The sequence below is a fragment of the Gopherus evgoodei genome, chromosome 12 (genome assembly GCF_007399415.2).
Source record: "Gopherus evgoodei ecotype Sinaloan lineage chromosome 12, rGopEvg1_v1.p, whole genome shotgun sequence".
Classification (NCBI taxonomy): Eukaryota; Metazoa; Chordata; order Testudines; family Testudinidae; genus Gopherus; species Gopherus evgoodei.
In genome coordinates, this window is record NC_044333.1 from 26,438,171 (window position 1) to 26,457,109 (window position 18,939).

Sequence of the window (18,939 nt, forward strand, 5' to 3'; positions counted from 1 at the left end):
GATTCACGGAGCTTGAATCTGTCTATCTCTCCAGGATAGCCCAGGGAGGGAATGCCTGGAAGGGGGAGAGAAGGGGGGGGGGAACCTGATTTCTCTGTGTTGTGATTCAAGGAGTTTGAATCACGGTGATCTAGTGTACCCAGATGGGAAATATCTGGGAGGAAGAAAGGAGAAGGAGGGGAAATGGTTTATTCCCCTTTGTTGTAAGACTCAAGGAATTTGGGTCTTGGGGTCCCCAGGGAAGGTTTTGGGGGGACCACAGTGTACCAGGCACTGGAATTCCTGGTTGGTGGCAGCGTATCAAATCTAAGCTGGTAATTAAGCTTAGAGGAATTCATGTTGGTACCCCAACTTTTGGACTCTAAGGTTCAAAATAGGGAATTATACCGTGACACGTAGGCACTGTGGTACCATAATAATAATGATAATCCAGATCTTTCCTTGCCAAAGCCAGATTGTTCCACTTGATACTTCATATGCTGTTCAGTCAGGGTAGAATCTTCTGGAGAACTTGGAGCAAATTGGGCAAGCTATTCTGGAGATGCTGAGGCTCAAAAAATATCTGGGCTTTCACCTGTGAATAGCCCACTAACTTTTTGGTTTGTCATACTCCAAAAAAGGCCTGGCATAGTAGGAACTTCAGAACAGGTTTTGCACACTCTTTGAGGAGGGCAAGAGAATGTGGCAGGATATATCTCAGTACCTATTTAAGAAGTCACTCACTATGGAATAGCTTCACTGGTTCATAACTATCAATATTTTGCAACTTAACTAATATATAATCTAGTATAAAGTAATTATCAATTTTGTGGAAGCTAATCTTAGCATTACTTGTTTTTCTTGAATATTTCAATACAAAACAATATTTTAAAAAGTTTACTATCATGGAGGTTGTTACCCAGGAATACTTGCTTTCATAAATATAAACTTTGAAAATCTGTCTAAATTATCTAATTACTGCTGATTAGTTTTGCTTTGTTACCAATACTTTAAACCTACCAGTTGTATAAGATTGTGTGTGTGGAAGAAAGGAATCATTTTAGCCACAAAAATATGTTTGTGTTCATGAAGGATTATATCACTTCACATTTGCTTCATGAGAGAAACCGTGAACTGGTTATTCAGTGTTATAATGAGATACCGGTGTTGCTGTGACCTCCACGTTCATGTGAGAGGGCTTCACTTTAGAGCAAAAATAACTGTTCTTCAAGTAGCAATGCGGTATGGAGAGATCCTCTATATAGGAAAATGCACTTGGACATGTTGATTTTTTCCTGCTGGGAGATCTGTCTCTAAGCTCTACTGTTTAAATGGAGAGGGGAGTTGTTAAATAGCCTTCGAAGAAAATTTTATTTCTGAATTTCTCTTGTCTGCCAGTTCAGTTAATGGTGATAATTGGAATTGGCGGCTGAAAAACTCAATATGTCACCTTGAAAATAAGTAGTGGACTGTTTCCCTTCCCTCTTCCCCTGCTATCTTGGGTGTGTAGTGGTGGCAAATTGTGTAGTGTTGAAGTCCTCTTTCTTTGGTCTTCCTACCACAACTTCTTCAGTCATGGGGGGGCATCCTTCTTGTTGAGAAGCTTATGGTGGTTTTGTTTTGAGAGCATTGGTTTATTACCTCTTCAAAGGTTTGCCACTTCATAAAGCTCAGAATACCAGTTGGTATTGCTATATTGTATGAGTCAAGTATTTTCATTTTGCATTTTTGAATTATTTTAATACTCAGTGTCAAAAAAGTCTTTAGAACCACGATCTTTGCCAAATCTCATTTTTCTACATAATTCATTGCAGCTCTGCTAGGTAAATGGAGGCCTTTCCAGATGATTTAGATTTCTTGTCTCACATACTAAAAATAGCTTTGAATATACTCATGCATTCAGTATGCAGATAGTGGTTGACTTCCTGTGAGAGACAATAACAGCAAAAAATGGATTGCTTTGTAAACTAGGAGTGGTTGTTTAATTTGGTGTTTTCTGTACTTGTTGTTTACATTTTGCAAAACAAGTTAACTCCAAAGGGTGCGGCTAAATAGTATTTGCTTGCAGTTATAGATGTTAACTCTTTTAGTAGGCTCGTAGTGAATACAAGTTATAGCCCTGCTTTGCTGTAAGTTACAGTGAACTGTCTGATGCAAAGGCACAGAAAGCTGTCATATGAGGCTTTTTAGCATGAACTACCAGAACAACCCTTTTATTCTTGATGCTTCTGTCAGTGCACACTTAAAAATACTACGAAGTTTGTTTGCTTTTGGTGCTACTTCTATGTTCAGCTCTTAACTGCTAGATTTCTTATTTTTTGTGTGTGTGTTGTGATTAAACCTTCAGTACCCTGAATTGAATGTGTAGCTTTTCTGAGCCTGAAACCACTTTTCAAAAACAAAATTTTTGCTCAGCAAGGCTCCTATGATATCAAATTAGAAATCACTTGTTTGAATAGTTATGCATCTCATTTTCTTTAATTTTAGGCACTTGTACTTTAGATCTCAGGGTTTGTTTAACAGTTTCTAGATTTGAATATCAGGAGTTACATTAATTCTTCTTTTTTAACCACTAAGATTATGGATATTTTTATGTTTCCATTGGCCCCCCCTGTAAATACGAAACATCTTCACATTGTCCAAGTTATCCATAAATATAATTTGAGTTCACTTCAAGTTGTTGGATTGTTGCGTTGCATGGAAGCTTATTTGAAATTGCATGATTTTAATCCCCCAAAACAGCATAGTGCACTTCCTGAAAATCAAACTTCCACAGTCTGTCTAGTTGAGTACCCAAAAATTGAAGCTCCGAGAATCACTAAACACGCCCGAAAATGTTGGCCCTTATATTTAAATTAGAGATGTGCTTTGGGTTCAAAAGCTGAAAGCTAATAATAGCCAGATTCCAAAATCTTATTTTTTTTATTTGGTTCAGTAGAAATTGTACAGTTTCTTGAAGCTCAAATTCTGTTCTCAATTCATGTGTTACCTTAAAAAGGTTGTTGAGAAGATGTCCCAACTGCTCATAAACATATAATTGTCTGAAACTATTTCACTTTAATATAAATTTTAAAAATTTATTCCTGTCTCTTACCTTACAAAGATATTTTTTCATAGTTATAAAGGAATTCCAGGAGTATGTGGAACCTGAAGAAGGCTACCAAGGATCACCACAGAGAAGAGGTCCTTCATCTGGCCAAGAAGATGAAAATATTACTTTGCCACTTGGAGAGAATGTGCTGACTCACAATCTTGGAATCCCTGTGCTGGTGGTTTGTACAAAGGTGAGCTTGAACTTGAGTTTACTAGAAAGGTTAGTTACTTTTCCTTTTGGAAGATAGTTTGATGCAGATGTTTGCAAGCTGAAAGTGAAAGTTCCGGATTCAGAGTAGATAAACTTACCTGGCAGGGGAGATACCATGATCGCAAAGGTGGTTTTCCCAGGGTGAGGCTCATCCATTGCACTGCAGGTGTGCTGACCCTTGAGATATCCTCATATGTGGGAAACTCGACTGCATAATTTGTGCTAGTGAGGCACTGCGTTCGTGCTTTCCCCTGGGGAATAAAACAAACAAACAAACAAACCCAAAACCTTTTGGTGTATAAACAAGACTTTAAAAGTGTTTTAGATTTTTATTTTTTTTCTTTTTACTAGACAAGGATTGAGAGAGACCAGTTTTATCTTTTCAGTTTGGATGAAAGACATATTAGAGGTCTAAAAGGTGGACATTCTCCATTCTTAATTGAAAAAGGGAAGATGTTATGTTTATCAAAAAATCTTTTCTCCCAGTGTTTTGAGGCATTTGAAATAAATGCTTCCTTTTCCCATCAGATTTCACTTGCATAGTATCTCAGTCTTTCCTTAAATAGTCTGTGGGCAGTAGTGTAGATGAGATCTGAATTTCTAATGTAAAAAAGAGACAGTTGAGAAGGGTACTTTCAAGTTATCTTTGTACATCATACAGTTATCTGAGTTACTACATGAGAAGGTGTTTAGCAACTAATGACTTAATGAAAATAGCATTTCAAAGATACACATTTATGGCATCAACTTGATTTCTTGTTGGAATGGATATTTGATGTGGCTTTAACTTTTAATTAGACGCTTTTTGTCTTTGGTACCTCGTGAGCATTTTACCCATTGGTTAATTAGTGCAGTCTCCCCAACAAAAAGCATGAATTGAATACTGATTAATACAAGGGAAGATGTGTACAGGAGAACCTCAGAGTTACGAACATCAGAGTTACAAACCACACACCTCATTTGGAACCAGAAGTACGCAGTCAGGCAGTGCTGAGACCAAATAAATAAATAAATAAATTCCCCATACACAAATACAGTACAATTCTGGGCTAAATATAAAGTACTAAATATAAAGGGAAAGTTTTTTTTTTTTTAAAAAAAAAAAGATTAGACAAGGTAAGGAAACTGTTTCTGTGCTTGTTTCATTTAAATTAAGAGGGCTAAAAGCAGCACATTTCTTCTGCATAGTAAAGTTTCAAAGCTGTATTAAGTCAATGTTCAGTTGTAAACTTTTGAAAGAACAACTATAACGTTTTGTTCAGGGTTACAAACGTGTCAGAGTTATGAACAACCTCCATTCCCAAGGTGTTTGTAACTTTGAGATTTTATTGTATATCTAAAAGCTTGAAGAAAATGCAGGTTATATGCAAGGAAGTGTTAAGTGGCTTTGCTTTTTTTTTCTTCAGTGTGATGCAGTGAGTATACTAGAGAAGGAACATGACTACAGAGAAGAACACTTTGACTTCATTCAGTCACACATTCGTAGATTCTGCTTACAGTGTATCCTTTCCTAATCTGAGGATAGTGGCAGAATAAAATCTGGAAGATAGGAAATGTATTTTATTATAGTGTGTGAGGGAAATAAAATAACCGAAGGAGAAACTGCGTATCAAAATAACTTCTGGCATTTACTAACTTAATGAATAGTATTTGGAGTGTAGTTATGAAAATACATTAAGATAGTTGTCAAGTTTTTTTATCTGAAGCCATACATTTGATCTAGGGTCTGTTACATTCCTTGGCAAGAGACTTCAGTTTTGAGATGCACCGCATTACTCTTTCTCCCAGAACGTGGATTTCCATACTAAACTTGCAACCTGTGACTTTTTCAAACAGCTTTCTGGTGTCTACATTGGTTAACATTTTAAAAGCTGAATCTGTTTCTGAAGTGACATGATTCTCATCCTCTTTTTCCCTTCCTCCCAAAGGTGCTGAACAGCTATAGAAGGGGTCGGCAACTTTTCAGAAGTGGTGTGCCGAGTCTTCATTTATTCACTCTAATTTAAGGTTTCACGTGCCAGTAATACATTTTAACCGTTTTAGAAGGTCTCTTTCTATAAGTCTGTAATATATAACTGAACTATTGTATGTAAAGTAAATAAGGTTTTTAAAATGTTTAAGAAGCATCATTTAAAATTAAATTAAAATGCAGAGCCCCCGGATCGGTGGCCAGGACTCGGTCAGTGTGAGTGCCACTGAAAATCAGATTGCGTGCCGCCTTCCTATAGTTTCCATTGACCTCTAAAAATTGAGCCAGTAGGTGCCTAACTTTAAGCACCCTACTCTGAAAATTTTGGCTATTACTCAATAGAAAACTTCAGTAATTATTGCAGTTTAATTTAATGTTTATAGTTTTCCTTAAATGAAGTAATTAGATGGAGCTGCCTTGATTTATACATCAGTTAAGGAAGAAAAGAATCTTGACTTGCTGTATAAGTACATTGTACATAAAACATATGGTTTTCACTTTACCACACCCGCCTTAGTGGTAGAAAAGGATGCAGTCTTTATGTAAGTTGATGTAAGAAATATATTTTTCGAACTTTTTGTTTGTCTATGCCCTTATCACTGAAATGTTGCATTTCCTTATGAACAAAGTGAAACTTGTACACCCCAAGCTTTAGTGCATTTAACTCTTCAACTGAAAATAAAATCGCCTCTGAGATGTGAAATATTCTGTTCTAATGTGGGCAATTTAAATTTGTTAAAGTAGAATGAAAAATTCTTTCCACATAAGCAATTCATCATTAGCTTCATAATAGCGCGCTCTCTCTCGCGCGCACCCCTCCCACCCCCAAATAATTGTCTCATTCTATGAAATACTTCCATATCTGATTAGAAATCTGCCTTGAAATGAAGTAAATTTGTAAAGAATCTGATATCTAATAGTCATATTCAGCATGCTGGAAGGAAGTTGGAAACACCATTTTAGACTGATTTTCCAGCAAGCACTTTCATGGTTTTAAGGAAAAAAAAAAATTGTGCTTGCATTGTTTCAGTGCTCAGTGCCTAGATTAATTATAGTCTGACGTTCTTGTGTTCCACAATAGCTTAAAAAAGCGTAGTGGCTATAGGTCTAATTACCCGGAATGATAATGCCATCTCAACATCTTGGTAAGCATAGCCTATGTTTTCAGAGCGAGGACTGTGCAATGACCTCTTAATGACATGATAAAACTGTTACAGAGGAAAGACAGTAGTATGGCAATACAATTACTTGCTTAAATGTGCATGTGCTGTGCCAACAATCTTTTGAATCTAAAAAAGCAAACTTTGCCCTAAAACTTTTTTTTTTCCTATAGACCTGCTGGTTGGGACAATGAAAAGAAAATTGCTATTTTACATGAAAACTTCACAACGGTGAAACCAGAAGATGCATATGAAGACTTCATTGTAAAACCTCCAGTAAGAAAGGTACAAAAGAGTTAATTTTTGAAGTTTAGTGTAAAGGAACTACAAATCACTTCACTATAATTGGATGGTTGATATTGACAATAATATCGAACTTCAGCTTGTACAATAATATGCTTTTCTGTAAATGTTAAACCACTTTTGAAGTAGTGGCATACATTCTCTAGTGGTCTAGGGCAGGGGTTCTTAATAGGGCTGTTGATTAATTGCAGTTAACTCAAAAAAATTACCATATATACTTGTTCATAAGCCAAATTTTTTTAGTAAAAAAAGGGAAACATCAGAGTAGGGGGTTGGCTTATGAACAGGTATATAGAGGGAGAGCTGGAACACTCTTCTCTCCTCCCCCACCCCCCAACAGAGGTGACAAGGAGATGCAACAGAGCCAGAAGGGAAGAGGCAGGGCCAGAGTCTCTCCTCTTCTGGCCATGCTGCTTTCCCCGCAGCCTCCAAAGCAGCTGTAGCTTCAAGGCTGGCAGGCTGCAGCCTTGCTGCCTGGTCTGCCACAGCAGGCTGCGACCAGGCCAGAGACATCCTCCCCTTGCCCGCTCCAGGTAAGGTGAGAAGGGATGGGATGGGGAGAGTGTGGGGATCCCGAGCTAGGAGCAGGTAGGGGTTACATGGGGAGGGGTCATGTGGTGAGGTCCCAGGTTAGGGGTGGAGTCATCTGGGAGGTGGTCTAGGTATTTTTCATTAGTGTCATAATGTTACTTTTCAATGCTTTTTAACATTAACAATCGCAGCCCCCAAAATATTAATTTTACCTAAAATTCTAACTTCAGATGATATGCGCATGCAAAAATCACATTGTCTATAATTTGAGTCCTACAGAAGAATATTTATTCTCTTACTTGTTTTAAATTATCACCAAAATATATTCTGTACTACAAAATTCTATTTGTAGAGTAGATGTGGAGCACAATCTAGGAGTACAAATATTCTGTAGACTCCTAATTGTCTGGACCCATGGACAGGTAACTTATTACAGATAGAGGAAGAATGCATTCTTTTCTAATGGGGCTGGAGTAGAGTAAGTAATATATAAAACCCTTAAATGCTATTTTAGTCCATATTTGACAACTCCCCAGGGTTTGTTTACCTCTTGTCTTGCGTGTTTCAGTCCCATCTAAAACCCTGGTAAATTGGGAAAGAAAAGAAGAGTGGGAACATTTGAAGACACTTGTGGGGAGAAAGGAGGAGAGGGGAATGGGACTATTGTTCTCCCTTAAAGATGCTAAAGATACAGCACACCACTGGCAAATCTTTTTTTAGGTGGGGGCATCTATTGCTCTGTTGGAGTGATGGGAGAGGCAGCCCTCCAAAGTTCAGGCAGCCATTTCTTTGAACATCAAACCTTTGCCGTCTTTAGTAAATTTTAATATTAATATTATTTATCAAATATGTATACAGCCCACTGCCAGTTCCTCATATTATCCAGGGAATTGTCCTCAGAAAATAATTTTTTTGCAATTATGCCAGGCCAGTCATTCTGAACCCAAAGCTTTTACTGGAAGTATTTTCATTGCTGCTTAAAGTCTATTAAAAATATAAAAGCAGCACATCTTTATTGTAGTCTAATGTACTCGGCAAGTGACTGTTCAGTTCTCATGGGTTCAGCTGCCCATCAGAACTCTAGTGAAATGCATCTGCACCATAGGTGCTGGTATGGATGCTGAGCAGTGAATCCGCTAATTGGCTACACTGTTTAGGAATATGCATGAAATAGTTTGCTTCAGATATTAAAAAGCTGATGGTATTTGATGGAAGATCAAATATTTGCATGTAAATATAGCATTGAGTTAGTTCTGTACTCTCCTTTCTTGAACGGATAAAACCACTTAAAATATTTCTACAGCTGTGCCTATTTAACCAGCAAAAGCATGGATTAGGGATACATATATACATGTTTGTTCTTGAAGTTTACATGGGATCAGTATCAAATCCTGTCACTGTTATTTTACACTTGTTAACTATTAAAAAAAAATGCTATAATCTTGGTCCTGTGTTTCCTTAAGGGTAACTGCTGCCAAAGTGTCCCTTCTTTTGAAAGCCAGACAGAAGGAGATAGCAAACTTACTGCCCAGTTAGTGTAATTCTGCACCTGAAATAAGCCACACGTCATAGAATGGATGTAAAAGATTGAATGGATATAAGAAGTTGAAAGAGGTTGAAGTTAGGCTTTTGTTTTTATATGCTGCTGTAATTGTTTATAGCTTGGGTGACCACTTTGTTTCTAAAGAGAAATGCATTGTTCAACAGTTAGTCCATGAGAAAGAGTTGGCAGCAGAAGATGAGCAAGTGTTTCTTATGAAGCAGCAGGTAAGAATGTGAAAATGAAACTATTTGAAATGAAAGATTACTTAAATAAACAATGCTTCTCTTGAACTTTTCAGTGTTATATGAAGTTTAGGGCAAGGTACATTGTTTTTAATATTTCATTTTTGAGTGGGTATCCATTATTCTATTTTGCAGATTAAAATGAAATAAAAAAACTTTGAGTGCATAAGAAATGTCCATTTTTATTTTACTTCCGTGCATGTGAATAGAAAGTATGGCCACCATTTTCAAACTTGGTATACCTGTTAGTTGAGGGTGAGTGCCTTTTGAGAAGCCAGCAGGAGCTGGGGATACTCAGCACTCTTGAAAAATAAGGCCACTTTTTGATGCTGAAGTATGATATGGTTGCCTAATTTTGGGCAATCAAGTTGGAAAATGTGTACTTGTGTTTTCTAAAATGGAATCCTATAACCCTTTTGGATGTTTGCCATAACTGAAAATATTAGGTGTACCTTAAACTTGGCTGTGAATGGGTGTGGCGTGCTGGGATTGCATTGGCATATTTTCCCGAAAATACCAGACAGGTACAAATGAATACTAATTTATACAGCAGAGAAAAAAAATGTTGTTAACATAGTAGCAGAAGTAATAGCAGAATGTTGGAAATTGGCTTCCCAGATATGTAAACCTTAAAAGTGAGGTGAAATTGTTTTGTACCTCAATAATAATGCAGTAGCCAATCTCCCAGTTAAAATGTCTCATTCATCACAGGCTTAAATATACAAGCAACACTCTGGCATGAGGTTTCAAGGTGTTCGGCGTGAATAAAGCCAGCCTCCAGACTGGTAATAAATAAGTAATAAATATATACAGTAAAGAAATGAGAACATACCAGTGCCTTACAGTTGTATGTGTTTGGGTGGACGTGCTTGAGAGGCTCTAAACTGAGTTCTAAGGAAGGTTATACGTTAAGTTTGAGATGCTTTAGTGAAACTGTGTAAGGAAGCTCTTGTGTATGTATCACACAGTATTTAGTTCTTTTAATTGTAGTGCCCTCTATTGGTAAAATTTGGAAATGTATCTAAATGTTGTTACAGAGTGACCATGAGTTAATTTAACAAGTCTGCTTCCCTGCTTTTATTTTGAAAAGTGTGTAGTTTTGCTGAGGTATATTTACAAATCGCTGTACTGTCTTTGCAGTCTTTACTTGCCAAGCAGCCAGCCACGCCTACAAGAGCATCAGTAAGTATACACTAGTAGCCTCTCAAGAAAGGAGGGCAGCTTTTTCTAAACTAGGAAGCTATTCGTTGGTCTATAAACAAGGTACAGACGAGAGCTCCTTCTCTGAATAACCAAAATGAGCCCTCCTTCATAGTGCATGGTTCTAATCTGTGTGGGGCATAGCGTGGAGTTCATAAATGCAATCATGACCTAATAAAAAAAAAAAACAAAACTTCCAGTGCCACGGAAATTGTAAAGTGTCTTTAGGTATTCAGATGTCATGTGACAGAATGGTTTTAACAAATAATTGTGGAAACATGGCGTTAAATAATCTGGAAATTGGGGATGAGTTGAATATAGAATGTGCTGTGGTAATTATCATCTATATTCATCCAGAGGCACTCTCCCAAAATTGGCTTTTATAGTTGATAATTTTTCAGGTTAAATGTGTATATACATTACAATATCAAAAAAGGTAAAAGTGGGAGCTTTGTATGTAGTGCAGTGTTTATAGATGGTCATAAATTAACCTGTTAATTCACGTACTTGGATTTGGACTGTTTTTATCTAAGGAATCTCCTGCAAGAGGACCTGCAGGATCCCCAAGAACCCAAGGCAGAGCTGGTCCTGTCAACGTACCCAGTGCCTCACCAATAGCATCAGTTAAAAAACCAGATCCAAATATTAAAAGTATGCATTACTACTTTGGTATTTACTAGGCATTTTTTGTTTTCCATTTAAAAGGGGAAAAAGTTATTTCCTGATTAAACCTGTATACACTGTTTTGAGATTGACTCACTCATACTTTATGCTTTGTGCAACTCACACGAAGATGTCATCCTTTGAATTCCAGATTGTTTTCTGAGACACTCATTGCTTCAGGTAGCACTGCACTGTTGTCTAGCTGGTCAAAGTTCAAATACACCTCTACCCCGCTATAACACGAGCCGATATAACACGAATTCGGATATAACTCGGTAGAGCAGCACTCTGGGAGGGTGGGGCTGGGCAAGCTCGATATAACGCGGTTTCACCTATAACGTTGTGAAGGAGGAAGCAGAGTTGTCCTCACACAATATCTTGTTGCATCCAAGTCCTGAAAGCATGTAGCCAAACTGAGAATAGCAGTTAACTCAGAGAAGCAAAGCCCAGGTTATGTAGAGCAGAGCATACTGAAGAGATAAGGGAAACACTTCCTAAACATTTAATAAATCAAACAGATCAGAGAAACATTGAAGCTACTGCTTATTTAAATTTGTTTGAGCTTTAAGGACTCTCAATTAAATGTTATAACTAAAAATGAAGAGTAGCCAGGATAAAGTTTTTGTGCAAGATTTGTAGGATTTGGCCAAAGTACACAGAGAAGCGTTCAAATGCAGAAGGTGAATTCATAACAAACTAAAGCTTTGTCTAAACACAAATGTTCACCATTGCAACTAAATTGGTTTTAATTCATATATGTTGTAGTTTCAGAGCAGATGTGTGTGTAGACACTCTTATTTTGGGATATGTCCTATTTTGATTTAATTTGTCAATTTTTACCAACTTAAGCATAATTAAAATAGGACACTTTTATTACAAAACAAGTGTCCATGCACTCACTTGCACTGAAATAACAAAAGGTATGAATTAAAGATGGTTTAGGCTTTGTCTAGACTAGGATATAAAGGAGCGGTGTTGGCACATATTGGCTAATGCATTCTAAAAGCCAAGTGAAGACAAGGCTGTGGAGCCGTCAAGATGTGTTAGGCTGATTGAGTGAAACCCTGGTGATAGTGTAGTTTTAACATGCTTAACACGTATTATTAGGCTTACACATTCACACTATATCTTCATATTTTTTGTCCTGCATACTACATGTGGGAAGTTGATTTCATATAACTCTGGCTACATTAGCCTTTATTAGTTACATTTTTGGTCTAGATATCTGACTTGCAATTTTTACTTACTGTTGTAACAATTGTACTTTTTGCTACTGTGAATACTCAAGAGCCTAGCAACTGGTGAGCTTGTTTGTTTGCCTCTTTAAAATCAAATATATTGGGGGAGGGGTGTGTGAAAACTGAGCAGTTCAGTCTTAATTTTCAACACTCCATTTGTAGCATTAATATTAATTTGACACTAGCTAGCTGAAGATTTTCAAGGCACATCTGCAATATATACAGCTTTGCATACAAAACTTACTGAAAACTCTCCACAGAAATTCCACTCCTGTTTTAGAATGAGGCTGAAGAACGGCAGCTGAAATATTAGGACAGTTAATTTGCTAACCAATATTTAGGTAAACCTGGTGTACAGACACCATCTAGTCCATGAGACTTACATTTCCCATCTAGACAAGGAAAAGCTAAAGCACATAGATTTAGGTTGAAGTTCTTTGCTGCACCTTTAAGAGGCTCAGCACAGAGGGCACAGTCAGAGAGAAACAAGGGGCCTTAAGCCACCCTTACATCTTGGGATTCTGGGCTACTTCAGGAGCTCATGCATCCCAGAATCTTCCTTGGCAATCTTGGCTACAGCACTTTCCCTACATGCCTCCTGTGCCAGAGTACAAATGTGTGTGGAGGGCGGTAAAGGAGGAACTAGCAGCAAATAGGGGCTGGATAAGTGAGACAGCCTGTCCCATACTTGAGATTTTCTCTTTTGGCTAGTGTGTGTGTAACATATTTTTTTCCTAACACTTAGAGGAATGTAGGTATACATATGTTTTAGAATTTATGATTTCAGAAAAGTAATAAGTTATTATTTGTTTTTTAATTAGACAATGCTGCAAGTGAAGGTGTGTTGGCTAGCTTCTTTAACAGTCTGTTGAGTAAAAGACAGGCCCTCCTGGGAGTCCTGGAGCTGGAGGAGTGCAGACCACAGCCAAAAAATCAGGTATTGAAAATCTGTTGTTGTTGCAGGATGTTTTGCATATTTTTAATGTTTTACTTGGACCACATTTAAATCAATGTGCTTATCATTTAAGCTGATCAGTCAAATAACAGAACTTGAGGGGTATGATATGGAGCCAGGATAAAAAGTCTCTTCTTACAGTTTTGCAGACTTTGGGGTTGCTATTAAACTTGCTGTAGCTTGACTCTTTTAATGACGTTGCACTGCTGGGAAATAAACAGCACTGAGTCTTGATTGTATTCAGAAGGTATTAATCTACCTTGTAATTTAAACTTTATTTCTGAATTCTATCTATGTGGCACTTAGCTGCTACTTACCTGAGAGGAAGAAATTTAGCTTAATTGTTTTAGGCTGCCGTTTCCAATCAAATCCCTAAAATCTCTCTGGCATTCAAGTTTAAATTAATACATAGCAACTATTATGAAGGAATGTCTTAAAGCTGCAGTAATAAGTGTTTAATTAAAGTATCATCAAAAGCAATTGTCAGCTTTGATCAAAGACTCAATCATATATATGTAGTTGTGGCTCTAATGAGCAGTTACAGTAGGCTGAAGGAACACAGAAGTTAAACCTTCAGGATTTTTGGCACCTACATCATAAAAATGAATGAATTCAGTTTTCTAATGTACATAGTTGCATCATAATTCCACCCAAAAGGCAGCTCCCAAGATTACCTTCCTTTACTGCTGCTCTAACCATGTCACCTTTCAACTTTGATATTGGCTTCCTCTGTTCTTTTTCCCTTAAATTCATGCTTCTGTGTACTTAGAGAACCTATTCGTACTGCAGTGGATAATACATGGCTCCTGTTTTTTTCCAATTTCTCAAGTCACTCAGTATTACCACAGGTTTAAATCCTGAGATGGCTGACTAAGCCCCAAATTTCTTGAGCTTCCCCAAAAAAAAAAAAATAAGTTTAGTCACTCGGATACCAATATGTTAGCTGTAATAAAGGAACTAGAACAGAATATTATCATGGAATAGGGGCATGTAAAAATTCAAAGGTCTCCCCCCATATTATTTCCATCTTCTCATAGCTCAAATGGTTGTGAGGATTTTGCTCAAAATTAAAACAAAAAACCTTCAGGCAGAGATTGAGCATAAAATATTTCAATTCAAATGATGTATACTTGGTAAAGTTTATATATATAAAAAAAACAACCCAGTCAAATGGAAACTTCTTGAAAACTCGATCCACAGGGCATTATTAGGCATTAGCTATAAAATAAACATTGTCAACAGTTATATATGAGATATAGGTGGATAGTGTAAAAGTAAAATGCATGTTAGTACATTATGTAGCAGAAGTCGGTGTTAAACCTAAAATAAATAGCTTTTTGAAAATGGCACAATGAACTTTCCATGACAAGAAAAATCTTACCTCCTCTCTGACAGTATGTGCTCTTGATTCTGTTCAAGCAGCACAAAATTAAACTTTCAGCCAAGGTAAGAGCTCCTAATAACATTGGTTTGTGAGGCAGTGAAGTTGCGGATACGGGGGAAAAAATTCAAGGAGAGCTCAATAAATGGTCCTTGAGGAGCATATCTTGAAATGACCTGACTGTTGGTCAGATTAGAAAAATGTGTTATTCTATGGCACCCTATTCTACACTAATAACATGCTAAAGTAGTCTTGGTGTAGTGATTTTCGGGTGCCCAACCTGAAAACCCCTTCAAGGGGTCTAATTTTCAGAAGAGGGATTCTCAGTACTTTCTGAAAGTCAAGACACTTTATAGTGCCTCAAGTTGGGTACCCAAAATCACTAGTTGCTAAAATATAGACAAGATTTTCTCCAGGCAGTTTTATTGAACTACTTTACATCACAGCAATCAGATTTGTTTAGGGTAGTTCACTTATTTTAATCAAAGTAGCAATTAGGTGACAGTGTAAAATGTCAGAACTCTCACTTTCTTCAGTACATCTGTTTCAGTAGTAAACTTATTCCCAATGTATTGTTTGAAGAGATCCGTCAGGGTTACCTTTCAGTGGGAGGAATTATAGGGTTATGTCTTGGGTTGAGAAAAATGCCACAGATGTCGGTCCGTCAGGATGGTTTTGAGTTGTATTGTTTTCCAAAACTCTCTTCAGCTCATGTTTGAAAGAAGTTCCTCACTTCAGCAGATGCTGCTCATACAGTCTTTGCCTCCCTTCCATGCAGCCAGCTCCTGGCACATCTTATTTACTTTTTGATGTCTTCACACATAGGCCTAGTTCTGTTTTGTGAGTAGGGTTTCTTTGTGCCTTTTTAACTCAAAGGTGTTAATAGGATGCAAGAAAAATGGGCTTTGTGTTAATATTTGTGTGTACACAAACTAATTTGAAAATAAGTACTGTTCGAACAGATGCTTCAGTGCTCATACTGCTGATAAGAATGTTGCTAAGGGATTTCAACTTGAGTTTGTATTTTAGCCCTTTGAAAAAATTAAGATAGCTGTTTTTAACTTGGTCATGCCTTGTACTTTGGAAAAGCGCTTAAATCTCTGAGCAGTCATACCTTGCCACTTAATGTTTTCAGCATGTACCCTGGGAAAAAAATCACCTAATATTTCACACACATCTCTGAGCTGGAAAACAGATATGCTTGTTAAATTCTTTGGCAATGAAAAAAGACTATTGGAGGAAGCCGTACATAGTTATATAATTAACCTATTTTTTATTTTGAGTGCCTGTCTCAAAACCTTGCTTTATACCATAGCATTTGTGTAGTTTTAACTTGAAAAATATTGTCATATACAAGTCCATATTAAGACAGTGATAAACCAGGATATGAACAGGCTAATTAATTCTATATTAAGCAAAAAAGAGAGAAGAAAATAAACTAACTACAAATTGCTAGTGATCTGTCTATAACTGAACTGAATACTAATCCTAATATATAAAAATCAGAAGGGTAAAATCTCCCATTTGTACAGCTACTCTAAAGTATCTGTTGATTTTAATTAATGAATGCAACACATTTAAATTCTAACACTTCATACAGTATTAAAGAATCTGCATTTTTCCCATTTTTCTTTGAGGGGCACAAATTGCACAATATGAATTAAACTTTTGATTCCTGAGAGAGATCAATACAGTTAATAATGAAGGAAACAATGAGTGTGATTAAAACCAAAGTAACAACACTTTGTAGCAAGTGCCACATATATCTTTTTTTTTCTTGTGCAACTTATTAAATACTTAAAGATTTCCATATAATACTCTTCGATATGACAGACATACTATGATCATCCTAATGATGGAAGATTGTTAGTTTTTTGGAGGAAACATCTTAAATGATTGACTGTTAAAATTTCAGTTGTCATAACAATGTACATCATCGTACGTACTTAAAAGCTGATTATACGCAGTCTCGCTTTTATTTTAAGGCCTAATCTATTTCTCAGTGAAGTTATTAGGAGTCTTTCTATACTCATCAATTGATGATTGGATCAGGCCCTATGAAGAATGGATGAAATAATGAGAGTTAATAAAATACCAACAGAAACATTATTATAAATATTGTGCTGCTGCTATTTCAAACAATGCATTTCAACTATATTACTTACTAGTTGTCCTTTCTCTTTAGGGCAAAAGACTGTTTTGACAAATGTTCAAGAAGAACTGGATAGAATGACTCGCAAGCCTGATTCCATGGTAACAGCAAACTCTCCAACAGAGAATGAAGCTTGATAGTGCTTAAAAAATGTATATGTCAATGACCAAATAACTATGTATATGGATCTGATAAGACCAGGATTTTTCTGCTATGGCAGATGCTATAAGTTTTCTTGGGGCAGGGGAAATGAACGTAAAACTTCATTGGCTTGTCCTGGTATAAAGTGCACATTCAGGAAGTTTGCATATAAAATCCCTCTGTATAAGATAACCATTTAGAGTTTATATAGGGCAATTCTCTTGATTTTGGAGATAAGCAGGTACATCAGCAGCTGAATTTCTTGTTATGAAGAGCACAGAGAAGCAAAATGCAGAATACCTTTTGCAGTAGTACTACTGACTGCACACAAAGCAAGAAAGACATGAAATCCCTTTTCAGAGTTATTGGAATTGGCCATTTGTATGTTAGCAAACACATTGGTGTACTTGGAAAGGTGGGGATACAGCACAGCATTAATTAGATGGAGGGGAGAGAAATCCAGGTAGGAAATGCAGCACTGGTAGGGGGACGCAAGATTTGGCTCAGTAGGAATAAAGAATGCTGATTGGACTGGAGAGGGAACACAGTTACTAAATCCTGTGGTCAACATAGGGCAAATAATCACTGTTTAAAAAGGCTTCTTAAATTAGAGTTTCCAAGCCAAACACTAAGCATCATGGAAATATTCTTGTTATAAATTGCGTCTTTAACAAAAGACGTGTAAAATGGAGGGATGCCTTTTTTGGTATAGCTAACACAGGGAGAAAACAACTTGCTTAGATCCAAGTGCCTGGCACAAAGTGTGATGTCTTTAGAAGGTGCTTGAACTTATTGTGCACTGTAGTACAAACAGTCACTGTTTGGTTTTATTTTAAAATCAGTAGTTTTAAGAATTGTATTTAATTTCAAATTCTGTTTTCTGATATTGTTTCTGCCTTGTTTTTTTAAATGCCAAGAGGCTAGCCTAAGAAGGATGGGTGACATATCATTTTCCCATAATGAAATGTGCTACAGAATACTCCAGTACTTCTTGTTTGTAATTAAACAATGGCTCCCAAGCTCAGACTGATTCCTGCCTATACCTATGGAAGTTTTATAGACTTCAAGGTTCTTATTCCAGCCATGTAGGCTGCAATCTGCAGCCGACTCTCCAATTCTAAACAATAATTGAAGAGTATGAATGTGTACCTGAAGAATATAGAACCAGTGAACTGTTCAGTTTGTATTTTTCCTAAATGTAGCATTTTCATATGGAAAGTTGCAGTTGTCCCCTGTTGCTATATGGAGTAGTGTCCTTGGTCATGTAAAACACTTCTTAAGTTACTGAAATGGCACTTTGATTTTATTACGGTATATTTGTTTTACACATAACACTACCATAAAATGAACTGTATCAAGCATATTCTGTGCTTTGAAGGGAAAAAAAAACCCACAATTTGAATTATACAGAGTTTACTTTTTATTGTATGAACTTGTTTGTGTACAAAAATCTGATGTCTGGATATAGCTTCCCTAATATATATCATTACTTAATATACAGAATTAGATTGACCATTAATACAGTCCCGGACATACCTTCAAATCCTATGTTAAATCAAGAGGCTGGCTTTTTCCTGTTTTTGTATGTCGTCTAAACTTATCTAGAAAGCTAAGAGTATTTACTTGCTCCTTTGACAAACATTAACATAAAAGCATGTTACTTGTGCCAGTTTATTCTTGAAAATATATTATATTTTTTCCATATTTTTACTTTTTTAATGTTATGACCTTGAGTTATACATTTGTCTAAATGGTTGAAAACTGAGAGGCTGTGGACAGCAGATAGGTTGTGTGGTTGTACTGCCTGGTGTATCAGGTGCCAGTGACAAGATGAAGTTAAAAAAAAAAAAAAAAATCCTGTTACACACCAGAAGAAGCAGTTGCATCCTGTCCTTGTGATATTGAGATTGAGGAATAAACATCAAAGCAAGACACGTACATTGAAAAAGCATGCGTTCTAATGGTATACAGTTGTAATGAAACCTGTGCAAACTGCAATTTGTATTAATGTTTGTCATTTGACCTGATAAGCACTTCTGGATCAGTATGGCTAAAAGTTACAATTTAAGTATAATTTGTTAGATCTACTAAACGAGCGAAAGGCAGTAACGTATTATACAATTTGTCAGTTGTGTAAAGAGATGCTGCTGACAAAACAGAAGTTTGATTTCCAGTTCT

General features: G+C 36.6%; 1 protein-coding gene and 1 non-coding gene across 2 annotated transcripts in view; both read left to right on the plus strand.

Annotated features, from left to right (window-relative positions):
- Positions 1-18,687, plus strand: part of DYNC1LI2 (dynein cytoplasmic 1 light intermediate chain 2) — a 35,887-nt gene extending 17,200 nt beyond the window's left edge. The window contains 10 exon segments of the mRNA XM_030581512.1: positions 3,097-3,263; positions 4,690-4,783; positions 5,659-5,794; positions 6,586-6,697; positions 8,954-9,013; positions 10,172-10,213; positions 10,765-10,882; positions 12,954-13,004; positions 13,007-13,069; positions 16,654-18,687. Of these exon segments, the coding sequence (XP_030437372.1) occupies positions 3,097-3,263; positions 4,690-4,783; positions 5,659-5,794; positions 6,586-6,697; positions 8,954-9,013; positions 10,172-10,213; positions 10,765-10,882; positions 12,954-13,004; positions 13,007-13,069; positions 16,654-16,757 (947 nt within the window). The 3' untranslated portion in view covers positions 16,758-18,687.
- LOC115660683 lies at positions 3,374-3,537 on the plus strand. Its single transcript, XR_004002890.1, has one exon. It is a non-coding gene; the product is annotated as a U1 spliceosomal RNA (small nuclear RNA).
- Positions 18,688-18,939: the final 252 nt, after the last annotated feature.